This window comes from Periplaneta americana, chromosome 7 (genome assembly GCF_040183065.1).
Source record: "Periplaneta americana isolate PAMFEO1 chromosome 7, P.americana_PAMFEO1_priV1, whole genome shotgun sequence".
Classification (NCBI taxonomy): domain Eukaryota; kingdom Metazoa; phylum Arthropoda; class Insecta; order Blattodea; family Blattidae; genus Periplaneta; species Periplaneta americana.
Window position 1 is genome coordinate 187,995,051 of NC_091123.1, and position 23,918 is coordinate 188,018,968.

The following is a 23,918-nucleotide window of genomic DNA, read 5'->3' on the forward strand; positions in this document are numbered from 1 at the left end:
ACATTTTTCCAGTGGCCAGACATAACAAAATAATACAATGATATGAAAATTTACGAACTAAAACAAAACAATGCAAGATTTCAGTATACAGAATTATCCATTTTGACATAAAGATGTGGTGAATAAAAGTACTTGGTGTTAATTTGTGTTAAAGAACTATCACAGTCTAGTATATACAGTCGCGAAGCTCAATACGTAGTAAATATGCAAACATTAGATAGGTGCTCACCACTAGGATCGCTAATATCGCCTCATTACAGGCAATGCAAAATAGTACCGTCACAGTCTATTGTTTCTAGCACCCTCAAAACTCAAGCTTCGTGACTGTATATAGTAGACTGTGGAACTACTATGTCATAATCATCATAATCTTCATTTTAATTTATTTACTTCAATTTGTTTGGAGTAACCACTTAAATTACTATAGCAGGGGCATACTGTTCAAAATAAAATTGTAGAAATAGATTATATTTTTTATTAAAAATTTCCACAGTATTTGGAAGAAAAACTGCACAAGTCTTCTTCAGTATTCAATATTTCGTGATTCATTTGTCTTTCAGAATATCTGAGGAAGCAAATAAATGCTCTCTCTGAGTCTACATTGTGTAAGGGACAATACACAAAATTTTCTGGCTATTTATTGATTGAAGAGTTAACATTTCTTCTCAGTTCTGTCACCAAAATATGAATTATTGAAGTTTTATGCTATTTTCTTAAGTTCCATATTCCTCTCAATGATGAACAGTTTGTGTCTCTAACCATTACTTATTTCTACGAAATTCAACGATGTGAGATATATCTTAATGTTAAAGAGTATAGTTTGTGGCAGAGAGAGATGAAATATGGACGAATTTTATTACCTAGTTTTTATATTTTGTTGAAAAATAATTTGCTTTGATTCTCCGATAATCTCTCTTAAATATCTCACGCTTTTAGACACATATGTTGTTGTTGTTTTCTAATGCCAGGCGTTTGACAATAAAGTCATTTGACCTCTTGCACTCCAATATTTTTCAAAGATATTATCATGGCCAGCCACTGAAGCACAGATTTTGAGGTGTTCCGAATCCATGGAGAAAATGGCAAGTGTAGCCGATTTAAGTGAAGACCATATTTTAACGTTTTGGTGGCTACTTCATTCACACACAACCCCCAGAATGTCTGGAGGACCACACCTGCTGTTGGTCGACGGGTCCATTGGACCTAGCTGGGAGATCTTGTTGATCACCAGCTTTCCCTCCTTAAGCCACTGGAGGACGATTTTAGTGCCATAGCAGGTCAGCACTAGGAACAGAAAAGTAGAAAGAGGAGGAAGGAAAGGGAAATGAACCCCTGGGCCTCGAATGCTCTAATGCCGTCGGGGTCGAAGAAAGTAAGAGTTCAGTCAGAGAACTGGATAGGAAAGGGTAAAGAGATAATTAGGTATTGGATAGAGGAAAATTATACCAAATTCAGTCATTAACTCATCAAGCTGACCAGTGCTAATTGATGAGTAGCCCCTCCCTTTAGTTCAGCTTGTAAAATTATGCTTACTAACAGCTGCACCACGGCAAGGTAGGGATGGGACATTGGGTATTTGTCCAGGTTGGTTCCTTAAAGCCTTCAATGGGAAGGATTAATCCTGTATCCGACAGATACCCTTTAGACACATATATAAACATTAGTAAGTCGTCCATCTGTCTCCAATGAAAGGAGTGTAATTGAGGATCGTTTTTGCAAAACTTGCTAACTGAAAAAACTAAATTTCACAGGAGAGACAAAACACTATAGTAAGCAAGTTTTACTGTATCTCTCACTTATAGGAGAAAGCAAGTTTTGAAAAAACGATCACACTTTGACACACTACAATGAAGAGAAATAACCCAATTTTACTAAGACACTTTGAACATCATGTAGAGACCTGTCTTATGTTAACGAATCCATAAAAATCTTAATTTTGCAAATTTTGCAGTTAGCAAGTTTTGCAAAAACGGTTCTCAATTACACTTGTAAAGCTGAATTTGTCAATCTGGGTTAATTTTCTATCTGGTCTCTATTTTCGTTCTAACTTCTACTTATTCGCAAACTGCAACCATCCAGTTTTTATATTACAAGCCGCCACTCCATTATATGCTTGCGAAGTTTATTGTCTCTACATGAACTGCTCTGCATATACACTGCAGCCTGTCGGTCGACTTGAGACGCTCTTGCTTATCATGTTCAGTCAAAACCGAGTGACATTTGCACTTGAACAAATCTGTGTAGTATGTAAAACATGGATGTCTTATGTTTCAATGTTTGGTTACAGGTCACGAATTGGGTCAACTGAGCCAAAAGAACCCGTTATCCGCCATGACAGTCATGGACTTGAAGGCATTGCAATAGACTGGGTCGGCCGCAAGCTCTACTGGCTAGATCGCCACAGCAAGCAGCTGGACGTCTCTGAGCTCGACGGCACCCGACGCAAGACTCTCAAAGTTGGCATCGCTGATCCTCGAGCACTGGCTGTCCATCCTGGAACTGGCTACTTGTACTTCACCAGCTGGCACCTACAGGCAAGAATTAGAAACAAAATTACTTTTATTACAGTATCTCTAGGATTTGTTGTGGTATTGACGTAAACTCTACGTTACGTCATTTACAGGCCATAAGCTTGCAAATAAGAGGGTTAGAAAAGAAAGACTGTGAGAATAATAATAATAATAATAATAATAATAATAATAATAATAATAATGTTTTATTTTTGCTGGCTGAGTTAAGGCCATAAGGCCTTCTCTTCCATTCAACCAGCCTTAATCAATACAATACATATTTAAATTACAAATATTTACACTACACTTAAAAGGTTCTTCAGCAATATTCTTCAGTTAAGTTAACGACTAGTAGACTACATATTTATTTAAATTTAGATAAACCTCTAAGGTAAAGTAGTAACTTAATTTATGAGCTAATTTAATTCAATCAATTATAATTAATTTGAGGTTTGAGATAGCTAGTAAAATGATGAAAATTAATTTAATATAAGCTTCTCAGAACTATGTTACAGGGAGAAAAAAAATATATATATATAAATCTAAAATATATTTCTATAATGAGAATATTAATGTAATTGCCATTAGAGATTTTGTAAATCTATTTAGAGAAATTAATGATAGTAATAAGAATGGACAGATGTTAGTTTCATTATAACTAACAAATATTAATCAGCAATTAATTTGTTAAGTAAGAATTTATATAATTTGGACCTAAATGAAGTTATTGTCCAACAACCCCTCATATCACTCGGTAGCGAGTTCCAATTTATAGCAGAATAGGAGTAAATGGAAAGAGGAAAGTAATGGAAAATATTGGGCGCAGAAAGATGCAATAGAAAGCATCATAATATCTGAATATGTAATTTAAAATCATAATCAAAACAATAAATTTCAGTCTTGTGGAATGAATTACATACTTCTTATTATGTTGACATAGATACAGACATTAAATGAAGGGTTAACATTTTAAAGTACACATACTAACACATATCTTTATTTTTATTTTTATCATGGAAATGTGATATCGATAATACGATTTAAAATAGATACTGTTATATCTGTGAACATACATTACCTTTCACTATTTCTATTCTTAACCACAGTATATGGTTTGACATTAGTCTTCCTTAACATTGCCTCGTCTTCAGTGCTCCATCCCCATATACATATATGTTTTAATTTTAAAAGCATTTAGTACAACAGACTTCAATTGCAGTAATAGAAAGTTGTTAAAAATTGTAATGTGTGATGTAAATTGTAGATTTTATGGTTAAATTTTTAATACTTAAAGATGATAACTTTCACTGTTTTAGGCATTTATTGGTAAGATGGGCATGGATGGATCCAACTTCACGAGAATCCTCACATGGGAAGATGATATTGCTTGGCCAAATGCGCTCACCATTGACTACTTTACGGATCGCATCTACTTCGCTGATGCTCACTTGGACTACATCGCGTTCACTGATCTGGAAGGTCACCACCGGCACATCGTGCTGTCTGGACAGAAAGTGCCCCACGTGTTTGCTGTCACCCTGTTTGACGACCACCTCTACTGGACAGACTGGAACTTGAAAGCCATCAGCAAAGCCAACAAGTTCACAGGTATAGCCTTGAAAGCTGAGTTTTATGTCGTACTTTGACAGTTCATTCTTAAAATTATAAAATATGGGTGACATTAGAATATTATACACACTAGAAATTGTCTGAGTCCTTATCAGTATTGTATTGTATTGTATTGTATTTATTGACATTTCATGGTATTCATACATTGCTTACAGCTAGAATATGGAACAAGTCAAAAAACTTAATACTATTATGAAGTCTTAATTTATAGTCACAGTCTAGTTGAAATATATACAGAAGAGATTTACATTATAGTCTACTAGTACAACACAACGTTTTAGTATCAATTTCATGAAGTGTTATTGAATGTCATGAATTCACCTACAGAATAAAAGGCGTGAGAAATTAGGTACTTCTTTAATTTCACCCTAAATAATTTTATGTTTTGAGTTTCATTTTTTATATCGATAGGGAGGCTATTAAACATTTTTACTGCCATATAACGCACTCCTTTTTGATAGCACGATAGACTTGCCGATGGAGTATGAAAGTCATTTTTTGACGCGTATTTATGCTATGAACTGCTGAATTGGTTACAAAGGTTTCACAATTACATACGAGGAAGATTATTAATGAAAAGATATACTGACAAGCCATGGGCATTATCTGTAGTTTTTTTAAAATAGTCCTACACGATTCCCTAGATTTGGCACCTACTATTATTCTAATTACTCTTTTTTGTAATAGGAATATACTGTTACTATCTGTGGAATTTCCCCAGAATATTATTCCAAAACTCATTACCAGTGAAAGTATGCAAAGTATATTGTTTTTAAGGTATTTATTATATTTACTATCTTTTGCATAGATCTAATAGCAAAACAAGCTGAATTTAGTTTGGGGGTAATTTCTTTAATATAATTTTTCCAATTTAATACATTATCGATTTTTAAGCCAAGAAATTTGGTTGTTGTTGTTTCTAATAGGGATCTGTTGTTAATTATTGCGCTAGAAATTTGCGACGTTGAATACTGGTAAACTAAGACTTTTTCGTACTGCATTACAATGTAATGCATGATTTTTAAGTTATAAAGTGCATGTAGTAAATCCGTCACTATTCTTTCATTTTCTAAAAAAAATTGTCATGGACATAGCAGTATAAGCAGTAATCATACATTGTGTAAGTACCTTTTATGTAAGGAACAAATGGTTACTGATTTCATCTGAAATATACAGTAGGTACCAGTTTTAAGTTGTGTAACAATTTGCAAGATAGCTGCTTACTTGAAACAACCATAGTTTTGCCTATGAAAAATGGTGGATTAACTTCTGTAAAAAAACAGACAAAATTGAATTTTTTTTCTAATGCATTATAAGCAATATTCACTCGTTTCAAAGTAGTTGGTATAAATTTTCTCTTTACGCGTCTAAATAAGCATACCTGGCACCTCCTTAAGATGATGCACTACTCAATTCTGACGAAAAATGTCAATTTTTATCATTTTTCAATTTTCCCACCAAAAAGCATTTGGTCTGTGAGAAATATTTGTGCAAAGTTTCATTTCATTATTGAAATTGTTTTAATTACAGCTCTGTAAAAATATATTGTAGAAATGGAAATAGATCAGGCAGTTTCGTGTGAAATATTCTTCTTCTTCTTCTTCTTCTCAATATGTTAGTTTTCACATTTGAATACTAATAAATAATAGTTATTTATGCAACTTGTGTGCAGAGTGGAACGTTTTTGCACTACTGGAAAGATTCTAAGCACGAGAATCATACTGAAATTATACAAGTGCAAAAAAGTCCATGCCACTCACATATGGTAGGCCATGAAGTGTGCGATAATAGTGTACTATGAAACTAGGTTATGATGTTGTACTCGTAGTCTACTTTATTGCATTAGTCAATGTTTACGAAATTATGCTTCCATTGTTTCTTAATTTTGACGAATGCAATAACTGTATAACATTATAAACGTGTTTCAAACACTATTTTTTTATACGTCAGCATTATAAAATTAATTTTATGACACAAGTTAAGTCTTCATTATGTTTCATTTGGCAAGGTAATATTTTATGGTTCTGGAACACTAATGTGCCATATTTTACGCGATTTTGACTGAAAACAAAAACCGTTTATAATGCTCGTGTACAAAAACGTCAATTTATAAATTTATGTTTATTGTTTCATAGTATGGTATATGGTTTCAATCAGGCTAATCGTATAAATACTTACATTAATTTTTATTTTAATGGAAAATACATTGATGTGTTTGCATTAATATAGCATATTTTTCCTTGCCCATACACTTTCATACGCATTGTGCTTACTTTAACTATACTACATTAAAATACACTCATGTTTTCTGTTTCAGGTGACGATATAACAGTTATTCGAAACACAACGCATCGGCCTTATGATTTACATGTGTACCACCCACTACGACAGCTACCATACCCCAACCCATGTGGAAGTAACAATGGTGGCTGCTCACACCTGTGCTTGATCAGTCCCAAGCCCACAACGGGAGAAAATCCAGTGCCATCCGGCTTTGGAGAAGGAGAAGGTCCTGTGACATACATCTGTGCCTGTCCCAACCAATTCTACCTTTCGCCTCAGGACAACAAAACTTGCATTGCTAATTGCACTGACGGACAGCATCGGTGTGGTGGGACTGATGAGAAGTGCATACCATGGTTCTGGAAGTAAGTTTTCAACTTACCTAATAAGACAAATGCATTATAATAATATGCATTTGTTGTGGTCGCTTAAGCTTTATTTCTTTAATATTGTGAAATTTTAATTACATAACTCTTCAAACAGGTGTGACGGGGAAAGAGATTGCAAAGACGGCACAGACGAGCCCTCGACGTGTCCTGAACGTCACTGTCGTGCCGGAACATTCCAGTGTGCTAATGGGAACTGTACGGCGTCAGCTACAATTTGTGACGGTGTGGATGATTGTGGAGATGGTTCAGATGAAAAGAAATGCAACCTGACATGTCCTGACCTAGAATTTAAATGTAAATCCAACGGCCGCTGTGTTTTGAATGCCTGGAAATGTGATGGAGATGCTGACTGTAAAGATCGTAGTGACGAATCTCCAGAAATGTGCCGTAAGTTCTTATGCAGTCTTCAACTTTTAATACATGTGGAAATGAATATGTACTGTGCTCTACAGTTATCATTAAAATTAACAAGAAAATGTGAATGATAATATTATTTGCAGATAACAAGGAATGCGACCCTGATACAGAATTTGCATGTAAGAATGGCCGATGTATTCCCAAGCTGTGGATGTGCGATTTCGATAATGACTGTGGGGATGACTCAGATGAACCCGCATATATGTGCAGGTAAGCTGTTACAACTTTCACTGGAGTGAGAGTCTTCAACATAATATTACATAACACACACAAATACAGATGTATTGTGTTTATGTCTTTTCATATCATGATTTCATGTGTTATACTGTACATATAGGATATCAGTACTGATAATTTGCATAGATAATAAAGAAATTAGAATACATTATATTTTCTAACAGGTTTTTCAACATGTTGCCTAACCGTGCTATATTGCATAATCGAAATGTAACCCATAAAATACTGTATGTATATATTACATTATATTTAAATACACAGTAGGTAAATCTGTGGCTTTTGAGTATCTCAAGTTTTACCATAAAATATTTTAAACAATATTATTTACATTACATAAGAAAATAACATTAAAAGTATTATGCTTAACGAAAATACTGGAGTAATGAGGAAAATCAATACATTGATGAGGAATAAGTAGACAAAAAACTTAGAAATAAAACAGACAGCCTCTCCACTGTTTTTTTTATAAAAAGAACCTAACGAAAGTACAGAACTGCTGAGAAGAGATACCACAGCACTTTTTAAATTACCAGCAGGATCAGCAGGCAAATGTAAAATTCTAAAAAGCCGAAATAGGTACACTATGTGTAGAGATAATATCTTCGTTAGGAATATAACACACTTTAAAATTTGCACAGCTCTGATAACAGTCTATACTGAAAAGCATAAAAGCAAGTAGAAGATTCTCAGGAGCTTGAACACTACCTTATAACCAGTGGCAATTCCTGAGTTTCGGGCGCAAAAGTTGTCACTTGTGAATCAAATTCTGTTTTACTCCCTTGCACCGTACATAACTATATAAATTGGTATCTATACTGGTTGTCATTGGCAACCTAATAATGTTGTTGTTGTTTTCTAATGCCAGGCGTTTGACAATAAAGTCATTTGACCTCTTGCACTCCAATATTTTTCAAAGATATTATCATGGTTAACCACTGAAGCACAGATTTTGAGGTGTTCCGAATCCATTTCTTGGTTTGAGTTGCACAATGGGCAGTTAGGGGACTGATATATTCCAATTCTATGCAGGTGCTTGGCCAAACAATCATGGCCTGTTGCCAATCTAAATGCAGCTACAGACGATTTTCGTGGTAAATCGGGAATTAACTGTGGATTTTGATGCAGTGAGTTCCATTTTTTCCCTTGGGATTGAGTTATCAAATTTTGTCTGTTGAAGTTTAAGTATGTAGATTTAATAAATCTTTTCACAGAGTAATACGTAGATTTAGTAACAGGTCTGTAAGTAGCAGTGCTGCCCTTCTTTGCTAATGCATCCGCATTCTCGTTTCCCAGGATTCCACAATGGGATGGTATCCATTGGAATACAATTCTTTTATTGAGTGATATTAATTGAGAGAGCATTGGCAACCTAATAATGACTTCATCCTTAGCAATGTATTAAAAGTTTCAGTTCATTAGGTATTAAAATCTTAACCACTCTCTTGACATAAAACATATTACCAACAATAAAATTCACACAACCATTCGCCACTTCTTCACAACACATTACCAGGAATAAGCCCACAATTTAAAATTAAAATTGTCTTATATGCAATCTGGTTTAGATAGCAGCAGTAAGTAAAATATTCAGAGCAAATCAATTTTATTCTCTCGTAGATAAAATAAATAAAGTCAAACTTCACACTTGCACCATAAGTTGCTATTTCTCTCTCTCTCTCCACTAAATAGGCAACGCAATTGTACCACTGGATGGCAGCGATGTCCAGGCCGCACCAACTACCGGTGCATTCCCAAGTGGTTGTTCTGCGATGGCAAGGACGACTGCCGGGATGGCAGTGACGAGTTGCCGGAGAATTGCCCCAAGTGCCATGAAACTGGAGATTTCCGCTGTGCCAATAACAGATGCATACCCAAGTAAGTTCCAACATTTAATCCAACTTCTTGAAATCGTACGAGTTTTTGTATACTAAACTAATATACATGCTATTACACTTGTATTCACATATTTCTCATAAACGGACTTTGATGTGTTTCTTACCTTCAAAGGCGATGGCTGTGTGACTTCGAGAATGACTGTGGTGATAACAGTGATGAGCAAGAGAGTTTGTGCCACGGTTCTTACCGGGAATGTTCCGAATCTGAGTTCCGATGTGCCAACAACAAGTGCATTCCGAACCGGTGGCGTTGCGATCATGATGATGATTGTGGTGACAACTCTGATGAGGTGAACTGTTCAGGATTCCAGTGCAAGGTCAGTTCCACGTAACATATTGTCACAGTCTAGTATATACAGTCATGAAGCTCAATACTTACTAAATATGCAAACATAGACAGTTAAAATACGCATCCATAGATAGTTGCTCACCACCAGGATCGCTACTATCGCCTCATCACACACCCTTTCCCCAGCAGACGATAAAATGTATTGTACTTTCGATATCGTATTCTTTTGAAAAAATTAACACCTTCCTTCCACTTTTGAAATATGAAACACATAAGGTTTATGTATTTTTTTCATAAAGTATATATTATATTTTATAAAGTCACCTTCCTGGATCTTTCGGAAGAAGGATAACTCTGACCTCTTTTTCTTTCAATATTTATAGAACCACAAACGTCTTCTTGTCCTATATTATTATTCAAATTATTGTATTTAGTCATTTACAATTATTACAACCGATAACGAACATTTCACAGTTATTTTGTTGTTCTGTGGTTTACACAACTTTCCACAACAATGCGAAATACTGCACAGTCAATGCTTTTTCGATCTAGACCAGACCGTAATGTTTGTTCGGGTTTTCTATTTCAGTGTATGTAGCTCAGTGAAATATTATATTATAACTTTATTGCGTATCATTACTAAGTTTTATTTAGTGTAATGTGTCCATAAGTTCCCTTTACTTCTTGTTGCATAATATGTTGCGGAAATAATTACAAAACTGTGTTATTTTAATGTGAATAGAATTTTACGTGTTAACATAATCAGTTTGCATCAACATTTTAAGTTTAGATGGAAGCTATTTTGAGGTTCAATAGAAATGATTGTGATTTTAATTTAGCACATCTACCTTCCTTAATTGTAGACAGAAAATTTACCACACCACTCCTATGAAATTAGTGTACGTATGATTGTGTTACTTCGTCTCTTAGGTAGTAGATAAATACAATAATTCAGTACTCAATTGTAGTATTAAAATACAGACAAATTGAATGTGATGGGTGTCATACATGACATTATGTTTAATTATAATGTATAATTGTGAATTTAAGAATATAAGTTAAATATAGTAAACATAACGTATAATGTTCATATGAATGGCAAGGCATTGGAGATCACTAAATTTAGAAAGAAAGGGGCAACTGGTACAGTAAACATAACCTATAATTTCAATATCTAAATATCCGTGTGGTGCAATTGAAAATTATTGAATCGTGCATAAATGAATGTACAAAAATTTCGCAATATTTAATCGAAATAAAGGCAGGCATTACACATACGAACAACGTAATTTTCACACCATAAATAATATTACATCTTAACTCGCAAGTGAATTATGTCTGAAGTGTCTCCTAATCATTGTTTTAAATTGTATTAATGGAATTACACTACATTTTAGAGAAACATATGTTACATATGTTACTATTGTTCCTAGTACTCACAGCGCTCCAAGTGGCTAGCAACTATCGCGAGATTTGCAAAAAATCACCCCAAGCTTCGTGACTATATATAGTAGACTGTGCTAAAAGCATTGGCTATAGTCTGTTTCAGAAGATATAAAGTTTTTTTTTTTGTTTTTGTTTTACTGTTGATTGATTTTACTTTTTTTTAAAGTGTATCGTTATTGCAATACTATATATATAATTTATTTCAAGAAATAGTCTGCCCAGGCATCCTGGGTTGCCAAAAACACAGAATAACACACATATAAGAATAGTAACGATTACAGTAAAATAGATGAGTCAAATTGAAATGTGAACTAGGAGCTTAAATTTAAGAAATAATAAATTTGTACATATATATGTAACAATCACACTCTAACGAATAGAAAAGGGGGGGGGGGTATTATGATATTCCGTATAAATGATTTTTCAGAATCGCCACGGACCCTTTAATGGTTGAAGTAATTATTTTTGGAATGATGTCATGGATTCCAAATGTTTTGATAGTGTTTACAGTTGATCGTGGGATGGTGCCCCTCGCTCCGATCATTAAACCATGTACTTCCCAGGTGCCTTCCATCTGATATTTTTCTCTAAAATACGGAATAGTAGGCTCATAAATTTGTTGTTTTTCTTTGTTGACCTCGGATGGTTGGGTCTGGCTCATCTCAAATCTAACAGTTGGGTCCAGTATAAAGCCTTTACTATTAGTCTTGTCTAGAGCCACGATGTCCGCTCTTCTAATTCCGCCACCTTCAGGCGCAACGCAGTGCACCTCTTCATGGACCTCGAACCAAGAAGTAAAACATTGATAATTTGAAAATATCGAAAGTTTTTTTTTTTCAAGTACAATTACATGCTATACAATACTTGCGACCGGAGGTAGATATTTTCTTATGCAATATTTGAAGTGTGAGATAAAGTAATTTCAGTGATTTTAAAAATCGAATGTTTATAAACCTGTTTTCCACACTTCAAAATATTAAAAATATCAATAGTTTAGAATGCATTATTCATTACGTAAGGGGGGGGGGATGTATTATGTAATTTATTACAGTTTCGAAGTAAACCACTTGTATAAATCTATTTCAATATGAATATATTGTACAGAGTTCTGGATTTTACGTACAGTATCTTAAATTTAACATTTAACATAAGAACGTTGTAACAGGTAAGTATCCCAAGGGCGTAGTTCGTAGTAGATTATTTTTTATAAGTGGCAGCTGCTGCGATTGCCACACGAGCCACAGCCTCCTGTACTGCTGACCTTAACATAACTGCGCTAGGAGACTGCAGTGTTGCAATCTGTTTCACATCAGTGAGTGGCTTGAAATTAGTAGGTTTTAAATTAAATTTACACGAAAACTGTCCACGTTATGGAAATACTCTTAGAGGAATAAATGATTCTGTATTAGATTATCTATCGATATGGACAAAAATGACGATCCTATTCGTAATAGTTACCAAATAAAGTGTATTAAATATTTGGGGAAAAAAAAACATTTTTTTCTGAAAAAGCTATAAACTTTCCACCAATATGGTATTACACTTTTTTTTTTGGTTACATAAAACATGAGCTATTTGCTCTGGAAAGCTACAGGGTTGTTTTACTTCCACTCTGTATAATTTTATTACTTACTTTGCTACCCAATTTGAACATACATAATTCTAATTAATTTTCATGAGGTCTTTTTATTACATGAAATGCATTATCTCTTTTCTCTTCAAGAGTAAAAAAAAATTAGTAAATATAAAGATAACCTTTATTTTGTTCTCCACGTCATTTTAAATTATTTTTTTCGTTTCTTCTTTCTCACCTTACATACTTTTGTTCTTTATTAATTAATTTATGTGTTCATTAGTACATTTATTCATTAAAGCCATTTTTTCGTTTGTTTGTTAGATTCTTCCAACATTTGACTTTTTCGTTATTTCACCTAATTGTTTATTAATTAATTCCTTTGGCTGTTTATTAATTAATTCCTTTGGCCTTTCGTTTCTTGCTTCACTCATTTGTTTCTTCAGCTTCCCGTGGCGTAATCCATTGCATTATCCATTTGTCCATCAGCTGCAGCTCTGGTATCTTCTATTGGGGGAGGAGAGACAGAATTTAATTAAGGCAGGAGTCCACTGGAGACTAATTAATTACTAGCCGTGACATGCATTGGTTTAATGAAACAATTGGGATTCTGCGTGTCGTGCAATGGAACCAAGGAAGTAAAATGAGGGAAGAAGAGTAGCAACTCGTGGTGTGTTACAAAGACATTGTTGGTTTAGGTGCAGTGATTGCAGAAAGACATAAAATAATTGTTAAGGAAAATGCATTAATAAAATATAACAGTAAATATTAGAGTAATGAAGTTGGAAGTATTCTAAATAAGTTTCATCTGCACTCTTCATAGAAGTTAGCACTAATCTATCCAGTTCCCGCTGTCTGTCGGTCCTCCTCCATAACTAGGCTTTCAGTGATTGTCTGTCTTTATCGATTCATTCCAGAACGGAACGTTCCAATGCGCAAGTGGGCACTGCATTGCCTCGTACTTCCGCTGTGATGGGGACAGGGACTGCAGGGACATGAGCGACGAGATGCACTGTCCCCCACGCTTCCCAGGAGGTCGCTATTGTCCAGAGAGCAAGTTCGAGTGCAGCAATCACTTGTGCGTCAATCAGGGAGACCTTTGTGATGGAACAGATGACTGTGGTGACCAATCTGATGAAAACCCCAGTCTGTGTAGTAAGTACTTTAAATTATTTATTTATTTATTTATTTATTTATTTATTTATTTATTTATTTGTTTATGTATTTGTTTGGTTATTTGTTTATTTATTTCTATAACAGGGCAAAGCCCCAATTACAATAGACAGTACAGATTAGTTCATTGATTGAACTGGTTCAGATCAGATATGATTTTTATATTTATCGGTCAGTTGTTTGGATCGATTGATTAATCGATTAATTGCATTGCATTGATTGATCGATCGATTAATTGATTGATTGATTGATTGATTGATTGATGTTGCATTTATGAACTATGATAAGAAAATTATTACAATCTTTACTTATCACTGTTAATAAATGTTGGAAAAATTGCCATTTTTATTTTATTATCTTGTTATATTTCACTGCAATATCAGAAGAAATATTTAATAATTTTTACAGATAAAGGCATTTTATCATTCTCTATAGCAAAGAAAGTAATAACCACATATGTCTCACGTCTGAGCTGAACTGAACCCGAATAATATAAAAAAATATATAATAAAGCATCAAGAGTTCTATTAGGTACGGTACTCAAATCAATAGGACTGTCAATCAGTCAGCTAACCGATCAATCAATCAATCAATCCATTGAATCAGGCAATCAACTAATGTACTATTGTATCATATATAATATGAAATAAATAATATATAAGTATATAATATATATAATAAAATGTATAGCATTTATTTATTTATCTATCTATTTATTTATTCATTCCTGTATGTGCCCATTTATTTATTTATTTATTTATTTATTTATTTATTTATTTATTTATTGATCTATTCAACTATTCATTCATCCATTCGTTTATTTATTCATGTATTTATTTATTTATTTATTTATTTATTTACTTATTTATTTATTTATTTATTGATCTATTCAACTATTCATTCATCCATTCGTTTATTTATTCATGTATTTATTTATTTATTTATTTATTTATTTACTTATTTATTTATTTATTTATTTATTTACTTATTTATTTATTTATTGATCTATTCAACTATTCATTCATCCATTCGTTTATTTATTCATGTATTTATTTATTTATTTATTTATTTATTTACTTATTTATTTATTTATTTATTGATCTATTCAACTATTCATTCATCCATTCGTTTATTTATTAATGTATTTATTTATTTATTTATTTATTTACTTATTTATTTATTTATTTATTTATTTATTTATTTATTTATTTATTTATTTATTGATCTATTCAACTATTCATTCATCCATTCGTTTATTTATTCATGTATTTATTTATTTATTTATTTATTTATTTATTGATCTATTCAACTATTCATTCATCCATTCGTTTATTTATTCATGTATTTATTTATTTATTTATTTATTTACTTATTTATTTATTTATTTATTGATCTATTCAACTATTCATTCATCCATTCGTTTATTTATTCATGTATTTATTTATTTATTTATTTATTTACTTATTTATTTATTTATTTATTTATTGATCTATTCAACTATTCATTCATCCATTCGTTTATTTATTCATGTATTTATTTATTTATTTATTTATTTATTTATTTATTTATTTATTTATTGATCTATTCAACTATTCATTCATCCATTCGTTTATTTATTCATGTATTTATTTATTTATTTATTTATTTATTTATTTATTGATCTATTCAACTATTCAACTATTCATTCATCCATTCGTTTATTTATTCATGTATTTATTTATTTACTTATTTATTCATTCGTTTTAATTACACTCTAGATAAGTACATGTATATGTCGTTATATGTTGTAAAACTATTGTCTTTGGAAAACTTTTAATTAATGGAATTAATCATGTAACAGTATTGTAACTTTATGTCGAAACTGGAAGCAGTATTCTGATATGTTTATGGTTTTGCACAGTAACACTTTATTATAGGCACTTCATTATTTAAGTTATTAAACTGAAGTACATTTATTTCAGATTATTTAATTTGAGAAGAATTAACGTTGTCACTTTTATTGTTATTGACCAACAACACAACTTTATTCTTTGGTCCCATATTCGTGTCTCTTCCTGTTTTCTCAGTTGTACGTATTATTTCTTTTTGTTTCAGTGAATTTCAGCTGTGATACTTTAAGAAGGTTCCAATGTGACAATCATCGTTGTGTGCCTCGTTACCAGCTCTGTGATGGAATTGATAATTGTGGGGATGGCAGTGACGAAAATAACATGACAATATGTGCTAGTCGAATCAAACCTTGCAACCTCTATGCCGAGTACCAGTGTGCTAACAAAAAATGCATCGATCGCAACAGAGTTTGTGACTTTGCTGACGATTGTGGCGACTCTTCAGATGAACGTGGCTGCCGTAAGTAATCAAACATTTGCTCTGAAGTGGCAATATAAGCAGAACTTAACTCTCACATGTAGTTTTTTACAATTCATTTTGTCTTCAGATAAATCTAGTATAATATAATGAAAATTTTTCAAGTTCAATCTATAAGATTTATCTATTTTGCAAATGTTTATTTGCTACAACATTGTATATAGAATATTAACGTTTTCGCCTTTTCGGCATCATCAGATATTGTTAAGAAAACACGTAATCTAAACCTTGAACAAATTAAAAAATGGACATTGTAATTTGCATGACAAATAGATTTTCATGACTTTTATGTAGTATGTCTTATGAGTAAAAAGGTTTATGTAGAAAAAGATTTCCAGGAAATATAAATTTGGAAGGTCGATATGATTGCAGATACATGTAACTCATGTTACAAAACACATATGAAGTGATTAAAATGACAAGCGTATTATATTATATCTTGCATTAAATTATTAACAAAATACGAATATCAGCAATAATTAATATGGGTGGAAAAGACTTCATTGTTGAATTTTATAATTATGAGTAGAATGGTGATGTAATATCAATATATCTAAAAGACAATTTATAAAATCAATAATATGTAGATGATTAATAAAATTAATAATAAATAATGATAAAATTTGATAAAATCTTATGTGTCGTACATTGTCATGCATATTACAATGTACATTTTTTAATTTGTTGAAGGTTTAGATTACGTGTTTTCTTAACAATATCTGATGATGCTGAAAAGGCGAAAACGTTAATATTCTATATACAATGTTGTAGCAAATAAACATTTGCAAAATAAATAAATCTTATAGATTGAACTTGAAAAATTTTCATTATATCTCACATGTAGTGCTATACTATGTATCTTTATAGCAATTCATTCTTGAATAATACCGTAAGAAAAGGCTTTTACATTTTTATATCGTTTTTGATGTTACAGATCACTCCAAAACTTGTACAGATGCCAATAAGGGCGGCTGTGAGCATCACTGCATGAATCTTACGGAGGGAGGATACATCTGTGCCTGCTATACAGGCTTCATTATCTCTCCTGACAACAGAAAGAAGTGCCTGGGTAAGCAATGTTGTGTTGCACTTGTGTATGCGAGATTGTGTGAGAAAAACACGTTGGTGTGGAGACAGAGGGGCAGAAAGAGACAGACAGCAGACAGACAGACACACCGAAACAGAGTCCACACCGTGGAGTAACGGTCAGCGCATCTGGCCGAGAAACCAGGTGGCCCGGGTGCGAATCCCAGTCGGGGCAAGTTACCTGGTTGAGGTTTATTCCGGGGTTTTCCCTCAACCCAATACGAACAAATACTGGGTAACTTTCGGTGCTGGACCCCGGACTCATTTCACCGGCATTATCACCTTCATTTCATTCAGACGCTAAATAACCTAGATGTTGATAAAGCGTCGTAAAATAACCCAAGACAGAGACTTGAATTTAAGAAAATGCAAACAAAATTTAAGTAGACTTTTTTTTTCTTTATTAAGAAATTGATTCACTTTGCAACATTTATTTCCTAATGTTATTGTATTTAATATGTTCCTTTATTAATTTTTTAAACATAACCTACAATGTAAAATATTATGCCTGAAATTCTCTATATTTTATCATTTCTTCATCTTAGAACTACTAATAATTTATGTACCATATAGATTAATCATGCAAATATGTTCTGGAAGATTGGCGTATTTCGCTCATTTTCTTCAAGAATCACTTCAATTATAAGAATTAAATTAGAGTCAAAATAGAATTAATAAATTAGTTCGTGTTTTTGTTATCAACACATACCAAGATTAGACTTCTTAGAAACCTCTTCCGGTATAAAAGAATGTGTTGTAGAATGAATTAAGGGGAGAGGATGGTATTTTTTGAAACTTTTTTCCTATTTGGTGTAAAATATTAATTTTTTTGTATGTAGAGAGATCATAGCTGTGGCAACTCAACTAAATAAAAATATTTTGAAAAAAAAATTATTTGAGGGCCCAAATTTGAAAAAAATGTGCCCAATGCAGGATTGTACTAAAACCGATATATCTAAACCGTTTTTAAAGATAGATTCAAACAATTTTTTGCAATGTATTTGCAAAAGAATGTTCTACAAACTGTCTGTAACAGAATTTTGATATTAGTCCCTACGTTTGTAAAATAAACAATTAAAATTGCTAATGGCTTCATTGCCAAATGCAAGGCACTAGACAACAACAATTAAAATTTAATAACAATTTTCTGATTTGCTTTCTTGCAAACAAACGGACGTATTTTTAAAATGAAATCAATTAACAAAATTCTGTTACAGAGAAAAGTTTCCTAATAGTCTAAAGAATGTGGTTTCTAAATTTCATGCATGTATCTTTAATAGTTCAGAAATTATATCCATTTTTGTCTGGCAATGTAGCAAAAAAAAAATGAAGTTACTGGAAACGATAAAAGTGGGCCTGTGATTTAAAAATCCATAGCGCAGGAAGTTTAAAAATGACGTCTCAACATCCGATAAGGGCACAAATACCCACAAAATGTTATGCAATGCATTCCACACATATGAAAGCGTATTTAAAAAAAAAAAAAAAATTTTTGAAAATTTAATTTACCGGAAACAACAATAAAAGTGGGCGAGTGATATAAAAATCCATAACACATGAAGTTTAAAAATGGTGACTCAACATCCGATAAGGGCACAAATACCCACAAAACGATATGCTATGCATTCCACACATATCACAGAGTATTTTAAAGAATATTTTAAAAATTTACTCATTTTTCACGAAAAAATACCATCCTCTCCTCTTAAGTTTTATACTTGTATAATTTAACTACTAATTATTACGCCACTTGGAATATAAAGATATTCACAATTCCTTGATTTATCATTAGATGATTGAATGAAGATTTATGGAAAAAAGAAGTTTTAAATACTGATTACAATGAACGCTTTTGTTTTGTTGCACAGATGTGGATGAATGTGCCACAGGAGCCCACCAATGCTCTCAAATATGTACAAACCTGAACTCAACATACGAATGTTCGTGTCGGGAAGGATTTACGCTGTCTGATGGAATGAGCGGAGTGTGTAAAGCCAACGATCCCGAAGTGACCTTACTGTTTGCTAATGGACCAGAGATTCGCTCTTATAGCATACAGGAACGGCGCCAAATGGATGTGATACAAGACGAAAAGAGGATAGAAGCCATAGATTATGATCCCAGGACAGAAATTATCTTCTGGGCTGATTCGTATGACAAAACCATTAAACGATCGTACATGGTGAATGCTCAGAAAGGAGATGTGAAGGTTGGCTTTGCCCAGGATCTCAATATGAAAGGTATGTACAAACAGATTTAGACGAGAATACATTGGCTGATCTTCAGTAGACTACTCAGTTGTGTTTAAATTAAGGCTCCGCCTAAAAAAGAGACTTCTAGTTTAGATGCAATATGTTTTGCAATGATCACATGCAATGCCCACTTAACAGTGGATATTATAGAGTTGTAAACCGCAGATTTTAAAGTCATATAGTTAGTTTTTTAATTACTTTTAACAGCTTATATTGGACTCCTAAGTAAAGAAAACAGAAAAACTGTTACCTTTAAGTCACTTTGAAAATGTTTAGAAACATCTTCTGCAAACAATAATAATCATTAGTTGTAGTAGGCCTAATATTTTTCTCGGACTGCTAAAAACCATTTTTCCCAATCCATCCATTGTTCTTGTAATTTACTTTCTTCTATTACTTCTAAATTCCCTTCTTACATGTTATTAGCAGTCATTCTCTTTCTTTCTTTGTTTCTTTCTTTAAATATAATCCGGGATGCCTAGAATCCATTCATATTAGTCCACACCTGTGGAGTAACGGTCAGCGCGTCTGGCTGTGAAACCAGGTGGCCCGGGTTCGAATCTCGGTTGGGGCAAGTTACCTGGTTGAGGTTTTTTCCGGGGTTTTCCCTCAACCCAATACGAGCAAATGCTGGGTAACTTTTGGTAACCCCGGACTCATTTCACCGGCATTATCACCTTCATATCATTCCGACGCTAAATAACCTAGATGTTGATACAGCGTCGTAAAATAACCCATTAAAATAAAAAAAATAAATAAATAAAATCCATTCATATGCAATTTTACGAAGTCTCTCCCCATTCATTCTCATCAAATGTCCATACGATACTAATTATAGAGTGGAAATGTCTTCCAAAGTAGGCCATTTTCTATCTTATGCCTAATCTAATTTCTAATCGTATCTCTCAAATAGAACGTCGACAATAATCCACTTTCATCCACAAAAGCTTTTTAATGTAAATATTACTTGGTTGTCAAATTTCTGATCCATGTATAGTAGGCCTACTTTTAATAATAGAGGTACAATTTTCATTTTTTGTCTAATTTTTTATCTGTTTGTCTCATAAAACACTATTGAGATGTAATGTGGCAGTTTTCCATTCTGTATTAGTACACATAAAATCCATAACTGGCACCCAAATAATCGGCAATACCAAAACAACGGCACTTTTGGCACATGTTTCAATCTGCCACATTGCCATTCTGGGCCATCAGTTTTGCCACATTAGGAATTCACACGAACTTTCGTTTTCAGTGAATATTCGAACCTAAAATTAGTGTATTATCTGTGTTGTGTGATGTGTCCTAATAAAGAAAATCCACACAGTTTCATGTTTATTCAGTTATGAGCAGTGATAGAGAAATAAGCTTCACATGGCTGCAGTTTCAACATTTGGCACCATGAAATACGATTTTTTTTTTGTACATACCGGTATTTATTTAATTATCCGGCAAGATCTCGTATCCGAATTAGCCTGGTCCCTTTGGTGCCAGTTAAGAGGGTTTCTGCTGTATTTCATCCATTAAAGTTACCACAGCCTAGTTTTATTTCGAATAATCAAATCTTACTTGAAATGTATATACCAAATGCAGAATAATATAGAGTGATAGAATCAGGAGTAGAATAGGTAACAGTAGGTACATATTTTAGTTAATATTTTCTAAATATGATATAAGAATTGTTGTACCGGTATTATACTAAATACTGTATTGATAACCTAATTTGAGCGCCTGAGCAAGCCTTCTTGCTTCAGTATGTTAAAACTGTCTGTATTTATAATTATTACCATACACACGTTCTGAGTTACAATTAGTTCTCAGATAATCGTTGAATAAAATGGTATTTCAAATACTTTAAAATATATCATATTTAGGTACTTTATATCCTCTTGTTAAATTTAATTGTCTAATATTGTTGTCAAAAGCATATTGAAACAAAAAACTTGTTTATTTAATTAATTCACTCACTCGTTCACTCACTCAGTCACTCACTCACTCACTCACTCACTCAATCACTCACGCAGTCACTTACTCACTCAGTCACTCACTCACTCTTTCGTTCTTCTTTTCTTTCTTTGTTTCTTTCTTATTTTTTTCTTCCTTCCTTTCCTTCTTTCCTTCCTTAATTCATTCATTCATTTATCTGTTCGTTTATTTATTTATCGAGTTCACAATTTATAAATTGGGCGTACTACCAAATGTATATTTATTCAACTCCGAAATGATAAATATGATTATAAATAATGCAAGAACTCCATTAAATCTTGGTCATTAGAAAAAAAATGAAACCATTTAAATGAACTACTTCTGCTTTCTTTACTTCTGTTTACATTTTTTTTACTCGTAATTATAGTTCATTAAAATTTCGTTGTAATTACCTTCATTTTATTACATTTGCACTTATTAACCACTCGTAACTCGACTTGTATAGAATGTAGTGTAAAAAATGAATAGTGAATGTGGGATATGTTTACTCCGAATACTTTGGTTTCTGTGCCATTCTCGAATTACCATCTCTCTGTTATTGACTTATTAGTATGTGATTGTCTCTGAGTAGCATAGGCCTATATGGTTAATAATTTATGGTATACAAAATAACGAATTGCCATGCAACCCCCCCACTGAGGTCTTGTTCCTGGCACTTGCACAGGTAACTCCAAACCAACCAGCTTGGCTGTGGACTGGCTGGCAGGCAATCTCTACTGGACGGAGACAGATCGCTCGGGTTCAAAGCCGCGTGGGAGAGTGATGGTGGCCAAGACTGACGGTCGGTACAGGCGCTCGGTGGTGAACACGGGCCTGGAAGCTCCCACGTCGGTGGTCGTGGACCCGCAGCTGGGCCGCATGTACTGGGCTGACGCAGGAGCCGCACCTAAGATCGAAGTGTCCTGGATGGACGGCAGCAAACGTCGACCCATTGTTACTACCGGTGTCAGGCATCCGACAGGTCTGGCCATCGACTACTCCATGGACCACACCTTGTATTGGGTTGACACCAAACTTAATAATATTGAGATGATGAAGCAAGATGGCAGCAACAGGGCTGTTGTGCTCAAAGGAGGTGAGTCACGTGCTCTTTGCTCTGCAGATATTATTCATACAGTTGGAAAATATTGTTTTGTGATCACATTTAAGCAGGAGGCTAGCAGTGGCGGCTGATTGACTGAGGCAAGTGAGGCCGGGCCTCAGTCACTTGGCTCAACTGAAATCAAATTTTGTTTTTATGTAATGTATTAGTTATTTGAATGAAGCATATATCGCTGTAGAAGTATTTGAAAACTTTGTGATGTAGATAGACCTGTTTTGCAGTAAAATTTGTTCCTGAGGCCAGGATCGCTCGTGCTGGGTCTGCTTCTGGATTTTCGTTTGTCTTCGCGGGCTTTTGACGTTGCGCTTTAAACGTTGTAACTGAGGCACAATTCGTCCGGCCTGGTCAGGTTTCACTCCTCTCAACCATGGGCCGGCCTCAAGGGTAGAGTGGGGTGGGAATAGGGTGACTTGTCTTCCTAAATAGGCCATAAATAACAAACATTCCAGCTCTTTGGCAGGCAGAGACCCACACTATTCTCTCCTCTTATGTCTTAGTTTATGACGTAAGCGAGGGTGTTGTACTATTGTACTTCGTGTAGTGAATCTGGGCCAATGTTGTTATGTATTTCGGGAAAATATAGACAGAAACAAATGCGAGAAATAATGCTGGTGTAGTTAATTCATTGTTAGAGTGTCCTTTTTCGAGAAGAAATAATATTGAGAGAAAGGAAGTTTTAAATAAAGAGAGAGCCGACCGAGATACCTACGACATCGCTGACAATTTTTCTGACAGATAGTCTTAAAACGCGAGTTTCTATTGCATCCTGGTATGGGCAACAAATGGTTAAGTGGTAATGTGGTGCAAAATAAACTTCTCTGTTGGCCTTGTTTGTTGCTGTCAAAGAAAAACAATAAAAAAGAAAAGAAAGAAAGGGGAATTTCAACACATAATGTGGGTTGCTTCATCACACTGAAACAATCACTGAAACTCAAACTTGCAGCATAACAGCTTATTTGGTGAGTGAAATTATTATTTTTCATTACTAGTAATAATAATAGACTAATAATAATAATAATAATAATAATAATAATAATAATAATAATAATAATAATACAGTAATAATGATATTAATAATATAACAACAGTAATAATATTAATATCATAAATAAACATTTTCTATCGGAGGCACTTAAACTAGTTGCATCTGGCCTCACCGAGGATTTGGATCACCGGCCGCTACTGGAGGCTAGGCCTTGCAATGCCCTCAGAAGAGTTGGGCTCAGGTCCTGCCAAAAAATTGGTCACAAAAGTTGAACTTCAGTGATAAGCTTTCCTTCCTGT

General features: G+C 33.4%; 1 protein-coding gene across 1 annotated transcript in view; it reads left to right on the forward strand.

Moving 5' to 3' along the window:
* Window positions 1–23,918, forward strand: part of mgl (low-density lipoprotein receptor-related protein megalin) — a 156,960-nt gene that overhangs the window by 121,469 nt on the left and 11,573 nt on the right. Inside the window, exons 44-55 of the mRNA XM_069829941.1 lie at window positions 2,288–2,534; window positions 3,827–4,118; window positions 6,457–6,787; window positions 6,906–7,198; window positions 7,312–7,438; window positions 9,155–9,340; window positions 9,473–9,677; window positions 13,586–13,823; window positions 15,936–16,190; window positions 17,143–17,277; window positions 19,163–19,534; window positions 22,197–22,607. Coding sequence (XP_069686042.1) covers window positions 2,288–2,534; window positions 3,827–4,118; window positions 6,457–6,787; window positions 6,906–7,198; window positions 7,312–7,438; window positions 9,155–9,340; window positions 9,473–9,677; window positions 13,586–13,823; window positions 15,936–16,190; window positions 17,143–17,277; window positions 19,163–19,534; window positions 22,197–22,607 — 3,092 coding nt within the window. The remainder of the gene's footprint in view (window positions 1–2,287; window positions 2,535–3,826; window positions 4,119–6,456; window positions 6,788–6,905; window positions 7,199–7,311; window positions 7,439–9,154; window positions 9,341–9,472; window positions 9,678–13,585; window positions 13,824–15,935; window positions 16,191–17,142; window positions 17,278–19,162; window positions 19,535–22,196; window positions 22,608–23,918) is intronic.